This window comes from Leishmania infantum, chromosome 9 (assembly GCF_000002875.2).
Source record: "Leishmania infantum JPCM5 genome chromosome 9".
Lineage (NCBI taxonomy): Eukaryota > Euglenozoa > Kinetoplastea > Trypanosomatida > Trypanosomatidae > Leishmania > Leishmania infantum.
This window is the reverse complement of record NC_009393.2, coordinates 517,610-535,539: the sequence shown is the minus strand read 5'-3', so window position 1 is coordinate 535,539 and position 17,930 is coordinate 517,610. Positions and strand designations below refer to the sequence as shown.

General features: G+C 62.3%; 5 protein-coding genes and 1 pseudogene across 6 annotated transcripts; all 6 read left to right on the top strand.

The window, feature by feature from the left end:
- Positions 1 to 1,077: 1,077 nt before the first annotated feature.
- On the top strand, positions 1,078 to 2,799 carry LINJ_09_1480 (conserved hypothetical protein; the record flags this gene model as incomplete). Its single annotated transcript, XM_001463567.1, has 1 exon — positions 1,078 to 2,799. The coding sequence occupies one exon, from the start codon at positions 1,078 to 1,080 to the stop codon at positions 2,797 to 2,799; it is 1,722 nt and encodes a 573-aa protein (XP_001463604.1).
- A 1,745-nt stretch (positions 2,800 to 4,544) lies between these two features.
- On the top strand, positions 4,545 to 6,155 carry LINJ_09_1470 (hypothetical protein, unknown function; the record flags this gene model as incomplete). The annotated part of the gene is made up of 1 exon (XM_001463566.1): positions 4,545 to 6,155. One exon carries the CDS (start codon positions 4,545 to 4,547, stop codon positions 6,153 to 6,155), a length of 1,611 nt encoding a protein of 536 aa, XP_001463603.1.
- Positions 6,156 to 6,925: 770 nt separating this feature from the next.
- Positions 6,926 to 8,911, top strand: LINJ_09_1460 (conserved hypothetical protein; the record flags this gene model as incomplete). Its single annotated transcript, XM_001463565.1, has 1 exon — positions 6,926 to 8,911. The coding sequence occupies one exon, from the start codon at positions 6,926 to 6,928 to the stop codon at positions 8,909 to 8,911; it is 1,986 nt and encodes a 661-aa protein (XP_001463602.1).
- A 1,491-nt stretch (positions 8,912 to 10,402) lies between these two features.
- LINJ_09_1450 (conserved hypothetical protein) lies at positions 10,403 to 12,145 on the top strand (the record flags this gene model as incomplete). Its single annotated transcript, XM_001463564.1, has 1 exon — positions 10,403 to 12,145. The coding sequence occupies one exon, from the start codon at positions 10,403 to 10,405 to the stop codon at positions 12,143 to 12,145; it is 1,743 nt and encodes a 580-aa protein (XP_001463601.1).
- A 2,223-nt stretch (positions 12,146 to 14,368) lies between these two features.
- Positions 14,369 to 15,175, top strand: LINJ_09_1440 (conserved hypothetical protein; the record flags this gene model as incomplete). The annotated part of the gene is made up of 1 exon (XM_001463563.1): positions 14,369 to 15,175. The coding sequence occupies one exon, from the start codon at positions 14,369 to 14,371 to the stop codon at positions 15,173 to 15,175; it is 807 nt and encodes a 268-aa protein (XP_001463600.1).
- A 1,898-nt stretch (positions 15,176 to 17,073) lies between these two features.
- On the top strand, positions 17,074 to 17,616 carry LINJ_09_1430 (annotated as a pseudogene). The gene has a single exon. A coding segment is annotated over exon 1 (543 nt).
- The last annotated feature ends 314 nt before the right edge of the window (positions 17,617 to 17,930 follow it).

The window sequence follows — 17,930 nt, the reverse complement described above, 5'->3', positions numbered from 1 at the left end:
TCGGCTTCCAGTCACGCGCGCTTGTCATTGCGGCGCTTGTCTCCTCTGCGGCAGGCACGCACGTCCCGCTCCCTTTCTCTCCTCACAGACACACAGACAAACAGACTCGACCCAGCGTCTGTGCAGGTGTGTATGCGCGCGGCTCCTTTTTGTTTCTTCCCTGCCATCACGTCTCGTGTTGTTGTCCCTCCTCCTCCATGTTTGCATTATGATCTAACTAAGCAGTGCAGCATGCCCACTTCCCTCCTCGTGGCTTCATTGAACATGAGCCCGTGCAGCTTGTGTAAGAGCGGGCCCGCAGGGCGGTGCGCAAGTTGGCTCTCGCAACGCGTTTCTTAGCCTTTACTCCACGAGGTTAGACACGGATGCAGAAGCTTCACTGGAGCAGCACCGCGACACTGGCGATGACTGCAACGTGAGGACTGCAGTCTGTCGAAGGGAGCACCAATAAGATACAAGCGAGTGTCAGGACATGGGTGTACGCGGTAGCGTGCCTTGACGGTCCACGTATGCCGCATTCAACACACACAGATACACGCACGTGTGAAGGCGCCACTACGCTGGCGCGCCATGCCGCCACTGGAGCCCACCCACCTGCCCACCCCTCCCTCAGTTCACTGCCCTCTTACCTTCACCATCCTTCCAGTGCCTTCGGCAGCAGTCTTATCACTTTACTACCAATACAGCTCTTCATGTGGAGTCCAGCAACGTTGTCCTCTCTCTGTGTTTCGCGCGACCCTCTGCCTCTCTTCCTCTACTCATCGCCGTTTGATTCAGGTCGCTCGCGCGAAGCGAGCGCGCAAGCTCTGCAGGGATCTCCTCTGCAAGCGACGCCGCCGCGTTTTTGTGCCTGCGCGGTGTGGCCCTTGTGCTGTCGCTCCCCTGCTTGGAGCGTGCAGGCGCGCTCAGCTCGCCCTCCCGTTTTCCTCTCCCCCTTCAGAGCTCAGCCACTTGCACGGAGGCGTCTGTGCGTGTCCGTCTGTAGTGCCTCTCCCTGACGCACCTCTGTGGTGTTTTGTGCGACTGTGGCGCCTCTTCGGGTGGCGTTCCGCACTCGACCCGCCGCCCTTGGGAGCGATGCCTCCCCCCAGCACGCTGCACCGCGGCAGCGAATGGCTGTCACAGTGCATGCGCGATATCAAAGCCGCAAAGCTGCAGCAAACCGTTCGACCGTACTCGAACGGCACGCCCGCCGGTGAAGCACTGCCGGTTCGCACCATCGTTGCCACCTCCCGCATCCACCGTGGTGAGCACCTTGGTACTGTGAAATGCAACAGCATCATGACAGGAGAGCGCGCCTCACAGCTGCTGCGGCGAGCCTGTCGCGGAGAGCCGTCACAAACGGACGCGACCGCGGCAACTGGCCTCCAGCCGCTCGCCGCGCAGCGCTTCGATGATCTGGTCAGCCGCATTTCATCTCTTCCCTCGGCAGTCTCGGTGCCGCCACACCTGCTGCTCTCCCGCGACGCACTGCTGGTGACGGTGGCTCTGTATCTCACACGCAGCCCGCTGAACGCTGGCGTCCTGCCTGCCGAGAGCCCACTGCGTGCGTGGGCCGATGCACTGCCGCGCCGACCCCCACCAATGGGTGCACTGCTGCGCAGCAGCTTCCTCAGTCACGACAACGTCGAGCCGCTCCCTCGCCGACTGCGGCTTGGGCAGCGCACAAAAGAAGTCGCCCCTGGTGAAGATGTGGCGGCGGCCTCGACAGAGCTCATGGTGCAGGCGGTGGAGCAGGGTGAGTTAGAGCTCGCTGACCTGCGCCGACCGGAGATGGAGACGGCCCTCACGCCAACGGTGCTCACGAATTATTTCAAGGGGCGCATGTCGGCCCTGACGCAGCGGCAGCGCCAGTCACAGCGTGCGCGCGGCGGCGTCGCAGAAGCGGAGGAAGGCGCCCTCCACCTCTTCATGACGTGGGAGCGGCAGCTGCAGACGCACTTTGTGGACGCCTTGCTGCCAGTGCTGCTGCTCCCGTCTTGTGGGTCGTGCGCGTCCAACTTGGAGGCAGTGCAAGACTCCGCTGCTTGGCTTGGTGAAGAGAGCGCCCTGCGTTGGGCGCACTTTATGACTCGCTCCCGTGCGGTCAACCTGAACTGGCGCCGTCCTGGGCCTCCGCAGCTGTCGATCGTACCGTTGGTGGACATGCTGAACCACACAAGCCGCGCGAATGCCAACGTTGTCTACCAGCGCGAGGACAGCGGCGACGTCTGCGTCACAGCCTCGCGCACAATCGAGGCAGGCGAGGAGCTGGTACTGCGGTACAACCACATAGGTCAACGCGGGTGCTTGTTTGGTGACCTGCCCCGACCGTCGAAACCTACCGCCGAGCACGAGCGCGGTCGATTGTCTGGCAAGGCGGCTGCCGTGGCTGACGAAGTGCACCGCATTGAGAAGCGCCAGTACTGGGAGCTGTATGCCTGCCACGAGGATGAGGAAGCCGCGCAGCAGACGGGCCACACTCCTTCCACAAGCTTCAGAGCTAGCACCCGCTGCGGTACCTTCGACCCTGCGTCGCCAACAGCTGTCGGGCAGCAGGAGATGGAGCAGGAGGTGCAGTGGCTGTGGCGCTTTGGTTTTCTGCGCAGCAACGAAGAGAAGAACCGCGAGGCGGCACTGCTGTGGAGTCGCAGTCTTCGCAGCCGAATCGCGCATCTGACGGATGTGCGGCGCAAGGGGCGGCCTGGTGAGTTCGTAGTCGGTGTGCCAGAGGGGCTTCAGCATCTGCGCGAGCAGCGCGAGCAACTGGAGCGAGATCGGTACAAAAGCAAAAAGGTGTTCCCCCCGCAGCAGCTGTGAGCGTGCGAGCCCGATGCAGTGCACGGGCGCGGGCCCGTGATATGATGATGCGCGGCGTTACACGTGCGAGCTCGTCTTCACAGAGGGGCGGTGGCTGCTCTTCTTGGCTTCGCCTGCGGGCGCCACACCCCCTCTCTCTTCACACACTCCCACTAACAAACAAACGGAAAGACGCCAAAGGTTGAGTGCATGCACGCGTGAGGGCCTTCCTCTCTTCCTCCAGCTCCGCGTTGATGTATTCTCACCCAGGGGGATGTTCCCTGCGTAAGGGTGCACTCGACAAGCGGGTCTCTTCCGCGCTGCCCGAGCGACGGAGAGCCTTCTTGGCGAGCACAGTGACGTCTGACGGCTTTCAGGCGCGCGTTTTGATGTCGCCCTCCTTGCGAGCGCGCTCTTGCGTCTTCCATTCTTCTTCCCTGCCCCCATCCCTCCTCAGATGGGGTTTCTCGACAAGTACAGAGACAGTCTTTCCGTGTGGATGGCCGGCCGTGCATCGCTGGCGCGCATGTCTGCCTTTGATGTAGCCCAACGTATTGTGTCGTGCTCCTCTCATAGAGACGTCCTGCGTCTCTCCCAGCGGGGGGCCCTTGTCGCGCGATTTCACACAAAGCGCTTTTCCCGCGCAGGCCCTTCGCATTCACTCCGAAAAGGCAAGTGGGCCTGTCTCTGCCTCGGAGGCGCCGTCCATTGTCGCGGCTTTTGCGATGCTGGTGGGTGCGCGTGACCGCCTCTTGCAGCTGCTTCCGCTGTCGAAGAGCGTGTGGGAAGATGTGACCGTACTCTCGTTTCTATTCGGTACGGATGTCGCGGCAGTGTAGACCGTGTCACACCACCGCGGTGACGATAGTTCGGCGTCTGCTGGCGGGTGCACCGAGCGTGAGGCAGGTGTCTGCGCCTCGCATTGGCTGCCTGGGGCGGAAGGCTCGCCGCCAGCGCCGGCACTCTTTGCTTCGGCGTGCCAGACGCTCGGGTGCCTGTGAGCGCTGTCGCAGGAGGACGTCGAGGCACAAGAGCGCGTGTGCTCGCATTGCCGGGCTCAGCTGCGCCAATGCACCACGCTCGGATGCCTACGCATGGTCCAGGGAGCGGCGCGCTGCTCAGAGCACGGAGAGTAGCGCTGGTCACACGCGTATCGTCTCCCTGCAGACGCGTTGCGTGCACCGAGGGCAAGCAGCAAAGTGCGCTATAGCATCCGCCCTCTTGCTCAACTACGCCCCGCCCCGCGCGCATGCACCCGTGTGAGGAAAGGAGAAGAAGCCAGGTGACATGCGTGTGGGCTCAACGACTTCCGATCTTCCCTACTTCTCTGTTAGGAAGGCCTCCTTTCTCCTTGTGAACCGCCGCGTCACCGGCAAGTCAGGACTGGTGCACATGAGGCAATGCTTCTTGGCGTGATGCCGCCTCAAGCCGCGTCGTGGTTTGAATCGCGTCGGGAAGCGCTGGTGATGGAGAAGCCATGAGTTGCCATGGCTTTCCTTTGTTGCACCTTTCCGCTGTCCACGGCGCAGGCCCCTTGGCTGATCTCCTGCGCCGGTCACTTCGTTCTCTCACGAGCCACTCAGCCCCCTTCCATCTCCTCCTCCTTTTTCACTGCTTTTCACGTTGATGCTCAGCATACGGGCACACCGGGATACCGGCGCCGACAGAGAAAGTGGGCAGGTAGGCTATCACTCCGGGTCTGCTGCACATCCTATCGTCACATGCTGTTCGCCGGCCCCCTCCGGTGCTTCGCATCTCTCGCACATATGAATTTCTGCACGCCGATGCAGCGGCGACGCATTAGGTACCAATCGCGCCTTCTTGACCGCTATATCGTGTTTGCGGTGCTGGGCGTCGTGGCATACATCCTTGTACTCAGCCTGATCGCCGAGAGCCTGGCCACCGGCGTAAGAGACCGCGCCAAGGCGAAGGTGTCAGCAGCGGAGGTGAAGCATGCGACGAGCTCGATCCCGGAAGAAGTCTTCTGGCCGCACCGCTGGCCGGCTGCCCCAATCTCTGAGGTACACATCATAAAGGAAGCTATGGAGTACGTTACCGCGTCACTCACGAAGGTGATGCCCTTCACGGAGCACTTACCCGAGGCACAACTTGCTGCGTGGGATCTCGTGTTGCTTACTGGTGTCAGCACTGAGTGGACGCCAACGGCAAAGGAACTGAAGGCGGCGGCTGAAGCGGCGCTGAGCACAGCGGCATCTACGGCGCCCTCAGAGGCGCTTGCTGCCGTGCGCGAGGCACTCGAAAGTGCTGCAGTGGTGTGGTCGATGAAGGGTGCTGCCGGTGAGGCGGACGAGGTGCGGGAATTCTTGAAGGGCATGCCCGAAACACCAGCGCCGGCAGTGACTTCAGCTGCCTCGTGGTCAGCATTCAGCCGTGAGGTGTGGAGCTGCGTCACTGCCGGCGGTGCCTCGTTCACCACTGACAGCATCACGGCGGCGCACGACACCTTGCGTAATGCCAGTGAGTCTTTCTGGCATCCTGGCGAGCAGGCAGCAGCGGTGCCGCCGCTGCATGACTCGCACCTTCTCCCCTTGCGGTCCGGCACCTACGATGCGGTAGTTCCTTTCGCGCGTCTCTTGCTGCAGTTGTGGGTGCGGGGTGGACGGCGGGACTCGGACAAGCAGCTTGTGGAGGCATACGATGCGGCTGTGATGTCGATTGTGCAGGATCTCTTCTACACGCGCACCGTCACCGCGGGGGTGCAGGCAATGAACTTCACGTTCGTAGGCTCTCGTGCAGAAGCCTTGGTGCCAGTAGCCACACCACGCATGTGCGCGCTGGCTGGAGTGTTAGCCCAAGGCATCCGCTACGGCGCACATCGTTACCCGGCACGCCCATCCTCTGCACGGTACAGTGAAGACGATGTGCTGCAGGCCGCTGAAGCGCTGGCCACCTCGTGCTTCCAGCTGTACGCCGAACCAGCCGGCCGCAAGCTGCGTAGCGCCGTCTACGTCACCGGCTCTGGTCCCGTGCCCGGCTACACACGCGCCACCAACGACGACACTAGTGCGTCGCTGCGGTCCTCTTACTGCGACGTTCCCGGTGTGCTCCTGGAGTCTTTCTACGAGTTGTACCAGACAACGCATGATGCCATGTACGGTCTGTGGTCAGTACTCGTGATGCGGCAGGATACTTCTGACCATTGCGGATTGCGCAAAACAGACATCACCTCTGCCACGCCGTGGCGGCGCCATATTCGCGAGCTGCGCACTCTTTGGCTTCTGTTCCACCGCATGGACTGTCTTGTGTACCGCGGCTCGCGAGGGTCGCGGAGGATGTGCGGTTTGGCCACTACCACCATCGTCTCGCCCGTCACTGGGCACCTGGTGCCAGTGCCGAACACGCCAGCAGCGCTGTAGGGCCGTCGAGCACCGTGGCCGAGGTGTTTTGACAAAGGGACCGCGAAAAAACGTGAAGAAGAGGCCCTGCGGTGGAAAGCCATCACGGCCTCGAGGGAGGCGTGTGCGCACGACTGCACGCAGCCGCTCGTTGCCGGTGTCTAACGCTCTTTCCTTGCGTTGCTTGGCTTGTCCGACTAAAGTGACCTGCTCGTGCAGCTGACGTCGTAAGCGTGCATTCTCGCTGGCTGATGCAGCCGTGAACGCAGCCGGAGACCCCCACGTATGGGCGTGGCCGCACCGCCCCACAGACGTGCATGTGTGGTGTGTGGCGAGCCCTGAAGCGAGCGCAGAGAAGAAATCGGCACGCAGTGAAGAAATTCGCTCGATCAGCTTGCAAAACTGTAAGTGTGCGTGTGGGTGTGCGGCGCCTTGTGCGCTGACCTGCACGGCGTGGTCGGTAGGGAGTCGCATCTTCAGCACCTGGAGTGCGTCTCATGTTGTTTGCTACATTGCGTACCCCGCTCAGAAGTGACTGTCACTGCTCTGCCTTCGACTGCCCATACCTCTCCTCTGTGCCCCTGTCACGGCGGGAAGGTGCTCCGAGCCTCCGTGCACAGGTTCTCTGCTGTTTGGCGCATCCACACCAAATCTAAGACTCGGACGGAAAGGGAGAGGCCCACCCCGCCGCACACCCTTTCTCACTACTCGTTCTTCTGCTTAGGGCAGCAACGCCTCTTGTTGTGTTCATGTGTCGCGCCACATAGGCCGCACAGCGAACGTTGGGGCATATGGGGTTTTTCAAGCGTACCATCTCGCTCGACTCTATAGGCGTAGTCTACGATGAGCTCCATCCGCAGTCCCGCGATGGGGCAGCGGCGCACGGCGCGGAGAGGGAGCAGTCAGAGCGGCGTGTCGTCACCCCGGTGCTGACTCCGTCGCTGAACGTGGCCCGCATCGATGACGTGTTATCAGAGACAAGTACCACCGCTGAAACACGCACGTACTCCTCGTCGTACCCGGTCACCACGACGTCGGTGCGTATGCATCACTTGCGGGAAGCTTCAGGCGACTTCACCTTCACCGGGCAGCCGCGCGCGGTGGTGCACTTCCGCTCCTGCATCACCGCAAACGACGCGCGCAGCCGATTGCACGCCCGGGCTGGTCGCGGCGGCGATGGCGATGGCGACAACGCGGCAGAGGCGATGCTGCCAGTGAATACGGGCCCGTTCTCGGCAGACATTGTGTGCATCATACTGCTCTACGTAGACACGGGCACGCACGCAGACATTGTTCAGCTCGGCAGCGTGTGCCGCTTCTGGCGCTTTTATGCGAACTTGGCACCGCATTGGACGTATTTCCGCTGCAGGGAATGGAGGAAGCAGGCGAACCTACCGCACTACGTGCGCCGCATCGTCGCGAAGACAAAGGTCGTGACGCGTGACGAGTACATTCGAGAGCGCATGAAGGTCGAGGACTACAAGAAGAAAGAGTACATCATCGGCACAGCGAGGCACATTCGGTGGTGTGTCGCGACAGGGATTATGGTGGGGGTGATGCTCACGGCAAACTTTGTCGTCGCCTACTTCTTGGGGTTTCTCCGCACGGCGCTCAGCTCCGACTTGAGCCTCGGCATCACGACCTTCGTGCTGCTCATTGTTGCAACGCTTCTGGAGATAACCCTTGTCATCTTTCCGCTGGCTGGCAGCTCCGTCTCGAGCACGAACAAGCACAGCACCATGCGCATCCTCGCGTGGTGTGTGTTCATGCTCGTGTGCAGCATGGTCCTGGGCACCATCTCGGCCCTCGCTTTCACCCGCGTCCGGGCTTCCAGGCACGTGCTGGATGGGCCGACCATCGACCTCACGATGTCGGCACCATGCGAGGCGTACTCGAGCAAGAACCTGCCGAGCTTCGTGCTGGTGCCGGCGGAGCTGAGCGACCTGCGGTGGCGGCCCATCACCCTCGACGAAAGCGAAAAGCAACTGATACCATATTGTGTGCCGAAAAGCGACGAGGGCTACGACGCAGCGCCCACATGCTTTGTTCTTATGTACTTCGATGCAAACTACTCCTCGGCGGTTTTCCAGAATGAGTCGGCGCTCCTGACGGGCAGGGACGTTGGCACTCGCTACGCCACATCGTTCGATCCTTTCTTCGACAGCGTGCAGATTAGTGGGCTGTGGTGCAACAAGTCAGGCCACCCGCAGGTGGTGGCGCTGACGCAGGCCGTGTACTCGAGCGTCAAGGCGAGGCGCGATCGGCTCTACCCCACCACCGCAGATTGGCTCGACCCGTCCAAGCGGCCGGCGACCTTCTCCACCATTAGCATGCGCTGCAGCTCAGCCATTCATCGCGAAACGACGGAGAATCCGCCCAAGTCGACCGAGTTGTGGTACGGCAATGCAGCGGCGTGGAAGTGGTACTATGTGCCACTGGTGACGACGTACGCACAGGTGCGAAGCACCTTCCAGCGGATGCACGACCACTTCCTCCGCTACGCCTTCCTGTGCCACATCTTTGCCGGTGTTATGTGGGTCATGATGCTATTCGCACAGATCATCTTCAAGACGGCATCGAACATGATCTTGGGCGTGGCGACGACAGCAGCGCTGGTGTGTCTTAACCCGCTAACGATGATCCTCTCCGGCGCCCTCTGCGTGAAGGTGAGCGACTCCTACTTCATGTGTGACGCCGGCTCTGGCGGTGCCCTCATCGGCGGTGGTGTCGGACTAACATTTCTGGTGCTGACCATCTACGTAACGGCGAGGGAGTGAGGCCGACTCCCCAGCCAGCGCGCTCACCCTTAGCGTGCTGCTCACTCGCACTTCGCCGAACCCGATAGTGGCATGTGATGCGTCGGGCCGGTGTACCTCGCTCCATAGCACACGCGCCCGCAAGAGTGGAAATACTGAAGGCGTGGCTGTGTAGGAATTGCAGAACTAGGTCGCCCTCTTCCCTTCCGTCCCGTCGACTTTCTTGTGGTGGCACGCCTCTTTGATGCTGTGAGGACCGCTCCCACTGTCCTCGGTGATCCCTCCCTGTTCTAGGCGGGCCGCTTCCCTACCTTGCGCTGCGATGAGCATCCTCCATGCCCCCGAGAATCGCCGCGCACGCTACCTCCGTGAGGGATGGGGTGGCGCCGCTACGGAGAAGCGCTTGCGTATTCTTTCACGTTTTTCTCGCATGCAGCTTACCTGTGCCACGACTATGTATATGTGCTCGTGCATTCGCCTGAGCCCACCCTCCCGCTGATGGCAGGAGAGCACACATACACACACCTCTCAGCGCGTGGTGTCTCAGGGCCTCGTGCACCCCCCCCCCCGCCACTCTCTCTCTGTTAGGGAGGCCAAACAGCCCCCCCCCCCCGTTCTACCTCTGCCAATGCAGAACCCACCTCTGGCGGTGCGTCGGGGCGAGGCTCGACAGTGAACACGTCTGCGCCATCCATACGATGGGCAGCACGTGTCAGGGTGACTCGAGCGTATGCCTCACACGGCCCACTGATGTGTGGGGAGGAGCCTGCGTGCCACCCCGAGGGAGGGGGGAGGGGGGATGCACCAGGCGTGGCGACCGGCATGATTGGGGGGCGGCTGTGTGGGGTGGGGGAGTAGAGCTTGAGACAGGGTCGGTCGTGGGGCGTGGTGTGGCGCTCAGCGCGTGCTGCGCCGCAGAGAAATAAACACGCGCACACACACACACGTTGAATTGAAAGACAGCGAAAATGCTATCACGCTCAGCTGCGTTCTCCCTCTCCCGCAGTTGCGTTTTAGTGATGCGTCGCGTCTTCCTTGGGTGCTGATCACCTCCGTTACTGATACACAAGACACACACACACACACACAACCAACACCACCGAAAGGAAGAAGCGAGCACGAGAAGGGAGGCCGCAAAGGCGGTGTGCAAATGTGGGGAAGTACGGCAGGCGTCTTGGATGGGTAGCATGCCGCACACCGGCACTTTACTTGCCCTGCCCTTACTTGCACATCTATGTGAATGCGCGTAGTGCTCGTTACGATGAAGCTGTGCGCGGGCGGCGCTGCGTGACTCAGCGCGGGCCCCCTTACCTGTGTGTGCCTGCCGCCGTCTCCGAGCCCCCTCCGTCTTCGCTGTCTTCACATGTCTCCGCTTCTGAGTGTCAAATATGCGTTTTCTTACACGCATCCCCTCTATCGCTCTCTCCGGACCTCTTCCCTCTTTACTCTGCGCCCCGGCGCGGGTCGCTGTCTGATGCCCCCACGCGCACCAAGACACACGTGGTGCTCAGCATGTTCAGCGCGTCACATGTAGATGAGCTGCTCGCCAGCACCGTTCGCACTTTGCAGCGCTCGCAGGTGCTGCTCGATGAGCGGCGCAGCGTCATCCAAGGCCGGCAAGGCCTCCCACCCGTGTTTTGCGTAGCTGCATCTTCAGCCGCCGCGGCCTCCGCCGGCTCAAGCGCAGCGGCGCCGCACGCGAGCACGAGTGGCAGCTTTGCCGATACCGTCCGCTCCCTCCAATCGCTCGGTGAGTTTCGCTCGTACGTCGAGGCCGCCGCTGAGATGATGAAGAGGGTACGCGAGGAAGGCATGGCACCGTCTCCGGCGATGCAGCAGCGGCGTGCAAGGGGCCAGGATTTTGCGCTGCTGCAAAGCATGATGCGCGGGCTGCGAGGGGCGATGACGGCAGCGTGGCAGACGTCAGAGGCGACAGCCGCGCTGTGGGCATCCTCCACGGAGGCTTGCGGTGGCGCTGAGGAGGCGGCAGCCGCCGAAGACGCGGCGTCGGCGGCGGCTGGAAGCGCCTTGTGTGCAGTGCCAGGTGCACACAGTGGTAGTACCCGAAGCAGCGGTGCACAGCTCACGTCGACGCTTATCTTTAGCGCCTTCTGCGTGGACCTTGCAATCGCGGTGCCCCGTGCGGCCTCCGCCGTCGCGGCGGAGCTGGCGTCTGTCTTCCAACCGTCTAGCGATAATGTCAGGCCGCCATCACTGGTGTCGGAGTGGATGAGAGATGGCAACGTCAAGCTCAGTGCGCTGCTGCGCGACGTCGCTGCTCTGCTACCACCACCGGTGAAGACGCGCCTCGTCGCGCGCCTCGCTGACGTGCTGTTTCGGCCCTCTCCCGCCCTGCCTCTTTCCCCCAAAGAGTCCTCCGGCCACCCCCTGGGGTTTGAGCTCTTGAGCGGCGGCCAGCTGCTTCTGCCGACTTTGGACTACTATCTGCTTGAGCAATATCCCTCCTCGCTCGCGTCGCGGTGGTTTCTGCAGCCGCTTCAAACTACCGCTGAGCACCTCCGCGCCGACTATTACGCGAGCGCCGACCAGTTTCACGTGCAGTGTCGCTGGCTCCTTCGACTTGTCTTGACGCTCTTGTACGCCTGCCAGTCCGCCGCCCTGCTCACCTCGGCGTCATCCCGGCCACCGCTGGAGCGTCGATTACGCACCGCGCAACGACTCTACGACGCGTGGCTGATCCCGCTAGAGAAGACGTTCGGCAACGGTACAGCGCGGCACGGCATGTCGGTTTCGTTCAATCGTGCTCTCGTGCAGCCCCATGGCCACGTTGTGGAGCGCCTGCTGTTTGCCTCATCGCCAGCCTCAGGTGTCAGCGGCGTCAGCAAGGTGGTGCAACAGTCACGTGAGTGGTCCGGTATCCTGTACTCCGCACAGTACCGCCTGCTCCTCATCCTCGAGAAGCTGGCGCACTCGGAGATGGCGCAGGTAAACGGCACCAGTAGCACCTCTGCGAAGCAGCGCACTTACGAAGCGATGCTGCGCCAGAACGGCGGTAAAGTAAGCGTCTCCCTTCTGCAGACCCTCGCAGAGGACAAGCAGCTCGTGCTGGACGAGACGCCGTCGCGCTCGCCGGATGGACACCGTCTGTACAAGCTGCACGATGGCCTGCTCGATGGCAGCGGCAAGGCAGTGTTTGTGTACTTGGACGATGGTGCGCTCTTCACCAAAGTTGGCAGAGCTCGCGCCTTCCAGCGCGTCAAGAGCGTCGAGGACATTTTCAAGTCGCTTCAGTGACGTCTGTGTGCGTGTGTCAGCTGCTCACTGCGGCAAGGGGATGCGGCGGCAGCGGCGGGGGTTGCTGGGCACGGGGCGGTACTGTGCAGAAAAAGAGAAAGAGGGCGCTGTGTGTGTGTTAGGTGGAGAGGGGCGAGGAAAGATGTGCGGCGCCACTGCAGGAAAGGGTGGTTCAGCGCACACTCGCCACACCGCCCGCTGCTGCCAGTGGCGAGGCGATGACGCAGGGTGCCCAGTCGAGAGGCTCCCCTGCTGTGCTGCCGACAGCTGACCGCTTCCTTTGGAGGCTCTACCTGCGCGCATTCCGGCACATATTAAGCCGAAAGCACGTGCGTGAACGCTGCCTCTTGCTGCCCGCCGGCCGAACTTCGCTGTGCCAATGCGGCGCTATCTGTCCGGCCATGCCCACGGTGAGCTCTTCTTGTTTGTGAAACAAACAAATCAAACGGAGCGTGAGATAGCGCTCGCTGAGCGAGCACTCGAGGGGTGGGAAAGGAGGAGGATCAGTTTAGCAGGGCATTGGCGGCAAGCGTCATGCTGCTCTGTTTCGTCGACGCCTTCCTGCTTGCCCCATTACGCCTGTGCCCCCCCCCACTCGCATTGCGGCGGGAGGTGAGGTCCAGCAGGAGCGCTTTGGCGAGGCCCTCTGGTGCGCATCCGTTGCCGATGACATCGTGGAACGCGTCCGTCTTACACTGTCGAGCGAGCTCCAGCGCGCCTTTGAACTCCTTCTGCCTAGCCTTCGGATTTGGCGAGCTACGAGTACAGGGCTGCCCAGGTCGGCGCTGGAGGTGCGAGACGCACGCTTAGCCCCATTTTCGCAGCCTCGTTCGCGAACGAGTTTCTGTTACAAGTGTCGTGCACACGTATCGGTGCTTGTTCTCGAGTGAGTAAGTGCTGTCGTGCAGACGCAGAGGCAATAATCCCACCGGCACCGTATAAGGGGAAGGAAAAAGGTAACGATATGCCCTGGCTCTGCTTCTCGAGTCCACCAGCATCAACGCGGACATGTGTGCCGTGTTGGAGACGAGAGTGGAGTGTAGGCGAAGTCGGCGGCTCCGCACAGAGCAGATCAGAGCTGGGGCATGTCCCTCTTCTTCGCCCCACTTCTCAGGCCCCGCTTCCCTGCCCCCGCCCTTCGGGTCGAAGCAGAGGCGAGAGAACGAAAGGCGTTGGAAAGGCAAGACAAGGGAGGTACGAAGGTTCGGCGCATGCGACGTCCTCCCGCGGCTCATCTTCCTGTCCTCTCCTGCAGAGGCGGCACTTTGGCGGTGAGAGGATGCAAGCGGTGGAGGCACGACTCAGTTGTTCTTTGCTCATGTGGCGGTGTGTGTGTCTCTCGTGATTACCTGCTGTGCGCAGCCGAGGAATTCAGGCGGAGGGCTGACGGTTGCATGCCGTCCTTCTCGACAGGGCCTTGTCATGCAAGATTCTCTATCGCTTCTCTGGGTGTGCATGTGTGGGTGTGGGTGGCCTGAGCGGACGCACTCGCACGCGCTCGACCACCTCTTCGAGCCAATGGCATGGAGATGGGGGCGAGGTCGTCAAAAGACCGCATCATCATCATGTGCCCCACCCCCACCCACGCTGTTGGAGCGATGTGTGTCTCTCCACCCACGAGCGCATTCCGACTCTCCCCCATCCCATGCTTGCCACTAACGAAACCGCTGGCCGCTGTGCTCACCGGCAGAGGCACACACCAGCGCACCGCCAGCCGCTCTCCCGCAAACGGACACATGCACATGGGCGCACACAATAGAGAGGCCGCATCGCTGTTCCTCACATCGGCACCCTGATCACCCCACTTTCCCCCTTCTCCCTCCCTACTCGCCCGCTGGCCAGCTTTGGCACAGGCACCCTCACGATCTTGCTCTCTCTGCGCCATACAGCTGAGACGCGCGCGCTGGCATCGTGCTGCTCTTGCTGCGTCCCTCGTCTCTGGTCCCCCACAGAGGCGCGCGTTGTCCTAACCCCGCGCATCACGGGAGGCATACCCCGCACGTTTGCCTGCGTGTTTGAGTTGGGTCTTCCACCACCGCTGCGTGAACCTTGCGCCCAGACCACGCTGTCGAAAGGCAGCGCGCATAGACGCACATCGGGACGAAAGCGGGAGCGCACACCGCCTCGCCGCTCTGCTGCGCATTGTGCGAGTGCGCGTCGATCTCTGGCTTTCGCCTGCACACTTCCTTGTCGGCATCTCTCTGCCTTTGCACCAGCCCTCGCATGATGATGCCCATGACAGGCTCTCGGAACTCCCCCGTGCGCCCGTCGGGCGTCGTGAGGCACGCTCATGAGACGGATAAACCTGTGATAGAGAACTGTGCGCAGTCGAACCCCCTTCTCGACGCTCCGCCCGATCCCCCGCACAAGGCAGGCAAGCGATCTGTGGTGTCGTGCGCACCATCAGGCACCTCAAGTGCTGCACGTGCGTCTGATGTCGCCGCTCTTCTGCGACACGCGGTCGTCCGTGACTTGATTCGCGAGAATGAAGGCATGCTGATGGAGATCGCGGGGCTGCAGGAGACGAAGAGACTCTGGTGTGCGACTCAGCTGCGCCTCGTCACACTGGAAGAGAGTGCCGCTCGTGCAGCGCTGAAGGCGGCGGAGTCGATCGCGCGTGGGGTGTGGGCTACCCGCGCCCACGCCTCGCTGGCAGCGCACGTGCAGCGATTAGAGCAGCAGCTGAGCGATGAAGCGGAGGAGGCAGCGGAGCTGCGGGGATTCGCCGAGCTAGCACAGGCGCAGCTGGCTACCAGCCCACGGCCCCAGACAGAGGGCGCCACACCCGAGAAAGAAAAGTACGCGTCTCCACCTGCCAAGGGACGGCGAGGCAGCGGCATGGGTGACGTGGACGGTAACAGTCAGCGCGCCAGCCTCGAAGAGATCACAAATGTTCGCGGGTCAGTGAAGCGGCTGCGCAGCGTAGAGAGCAGCGACAGCAGTGGAACTCCACGCGGCCAAGCACGGCGCACCAGCAGCAGCCAGAAGAGCCCCGGTGCCCTCACAAAGGTGTGCAAGACAATTTACTGAGGAGTGGGTATGGCAGGCCGAAGGGCAAGGAGGGGAGGGAGCGGCGCCACAGCGGTCTCGCATCACCCGCGCTGCCTCACGCACTCGCTACAGCCGCTATGCGCATTTCGCTCAGTCCGCATCCGCGCAAAAAGCGAACGACACATGTGCGTTCTCGTGGGTTGGCTGATGGCGAGAGAAAGGGATCAGGTGGGATGCTTCTCTGCCTCTCCCCCACTCTCTCTATCCCTCGTGCGCGCCTGTGCGTCCTTCATCGCCGCCATTCGTGCCGCTGTTGCGCAGCTCTTCGTTCGCTTTTTTTTTTGGGGGGGTCCCTGCGCTCTCCATCTCTCTTCGTGCCTGGAGGGAGCCGCGCGGCAACGTGAGCACGCCATACACGTGCAAAATAATAGAAGGGTGTACCCGTGCATCATGTGTGTCTCACGTCTCGATTCTCTGACGACAACAGATGGACGAACGCACGTGCGAAAGTGTTCATTGCACACTCCCGCAATGCTGTGTGCAACGGGCGCGGATCCTCCGCAACATTCCGCGTGACGCGTGCGATCTCGCTTCCTTCTCAGCGAGTGCGACGGAGAGAGAGTGGGGAGGGGGCGGGCTGGGCTGGGCTGGGGACTCTCCTCCGTCCTTCCTCCCACATGTCTCCTCCTGCTCTACTTCTGTATCCACCGCCCACTCGGTGCTCACCCCTCCCCTCCCAGCCTCAACTCGTCCCCGCTTCTTCCCTCTTGCCCTTCCTTTGCTGTCTTGGGCGTTGTCTCCTTTGGGTTCTGTCTCACCTGCTCGCGCGCATGCGTGCACTTGCCTGTATGCCTGCGTAGAAGCGCACACGCCTCCTCCGCTTGGGGCGAGGGAGAGGTGGGCGGGACTGAGGATGGCGCTGCGTGCGTCTCTGGCGATTGAGAGATGCACACATCACACAACACATGGAGCTCGCTTCTTGTCGCTCGGCGATGAAGCGAACCCTTCGCGTGTCGCCGCTCCACTGCCCGTGGTGGTGCCCGTGTGTTGCTTGGCGCTCATGGCGGCTGCGCTGTTGCAGGCGTCCTACGACTTTGGCACGCCTTCACCGCGCAGTCTAAGCAGCATCTCATCTCTCTGAAGCCCTTGCGGCGGGCATGGTGGACCCGCCCATGAGCGGGAAGTGGATTCCAGGGAGCCCTGGCACGCTGAGTTGCCGCCGGTGCGCCACGCGCGAACGAATTTGCGCAGGTAAGCGTGTCTGCCTTGAAGTACGCAGCAGTGCCAGCCACCCCACTAGTCGGCCCTTCTGGCCACGGTGATGCAGGCTACCGTGGCAATCTCGCCCAACTCGAGCGCAGCCAAGCCTGCGCGACGTCCCCCTGCGCCTTGGAGGCGCGTATCGCCGCCCTGCCGCGGGATTCGAACACGCGGACGCAAGCCCCCCCCCCCTCTCCGATCTCGCACAGCTGCAGCGCCACAAGTCCAAGTTTGCTCATGCACCACCGCCGACGACGCCGCTTACAAGACAGCCTGCGCGTTGCTTCGACGCGTGGTACGGCTGGTAGGGTATCCTGGTGAGCTCCGACGTCCACGGTGGGGCACCAGCTCTAGCCCGCCGAATCCAAGCAAAACGATGCTGGGAGTGGTGCGCCAGCACATTGTATTCTCTCGAAGCCCCTTGCAACCGCTTCGGCAACCCTCGTCGGGGGCTTGGCGCGGTGCGTGCTAACCCCAAGGGGCGATGAAGTTGGGCAGTGCGCTGAAGCTCGTCGTCGATGCGGCAACGGTAAAGGGGTCGCTCAGCACACTGGCGCGGTCGCGCGACGCTCCGCAGCTACGCCTCGTGCCGCAGCGGAGTGGTGCAACCGAGTGCCAGTTGACTCAGCCCGTTCAGCCTCCTCATCCTGCTAACGACACGGGCATGGACTTCTACGATGCCGTCGTGGGATGCAACCCTCGCACAGCCGGTCTCCGAACCAGAGTCCGGGGAAGGGAAGCGGGTGCGGCGCAAGGCTGGCACTGCTAGCTTTTCGCAGCAACTGAAGAGCCTCTTCAGGCCCCTGTCGAGCCACTCTTCAGAGTGGGAGCCGCGAGCGCCTCTCCTGGTTGCCGAGGCTTCCCCCAGGCTGCAGCCCTGCTCTGCTTCTGCAGAGCCTCGCGGAAGTGAATGGGCCCACAATGCTCACCGGTGCAGCCATGTCCGCACACGCAAGCCTCGAGGCAACGGCGACCACCGTACAGGAGCAGCTCCCTCATTCAGCTTAGCTCATGCCCTTCTCTGCCCTTACCGGGCGTTTTTACAACCTCACACTCGTCAGTGATGGAGCCGTGGAAGAAGTCGGCTGAGAGCTGCCCTCTGTACACCGTCAGGAGCGATAGCGAGACCATCTTCCGACTCCACGCCACTGCAGAGGGCACGGCAGCCTCGGCCTCGTCGACGACGAGACGCTCGCAGTGGCATTGAACGGCCTTCGTAATGCTATGGAGCCTAACTGGCAATCCTGCGACCACCACTGTGCAGAGCAGCGTGTGCAGCAGATCCAGCACTGGGCGCCCGTGGCGACGGAGCTTGCTAGCAGGGATGGAGGTGCCGGTGCTGGCGTGTAAGAACTACCTGCTGCGACGGACGTCAATGGCACACATTCCGCCTCGCTGCCCATCTCTGGGGAGCCAGCCCTCCTGCTCCCCATCGATCGCGGATGTGGCACATGCTCCAGCTGGTGGAGAACGGTCGAGCCGCTTCCAAGCTGCTACACGCGCGTCTCCGCGGCGGGGAAAGGATGTGCATCGA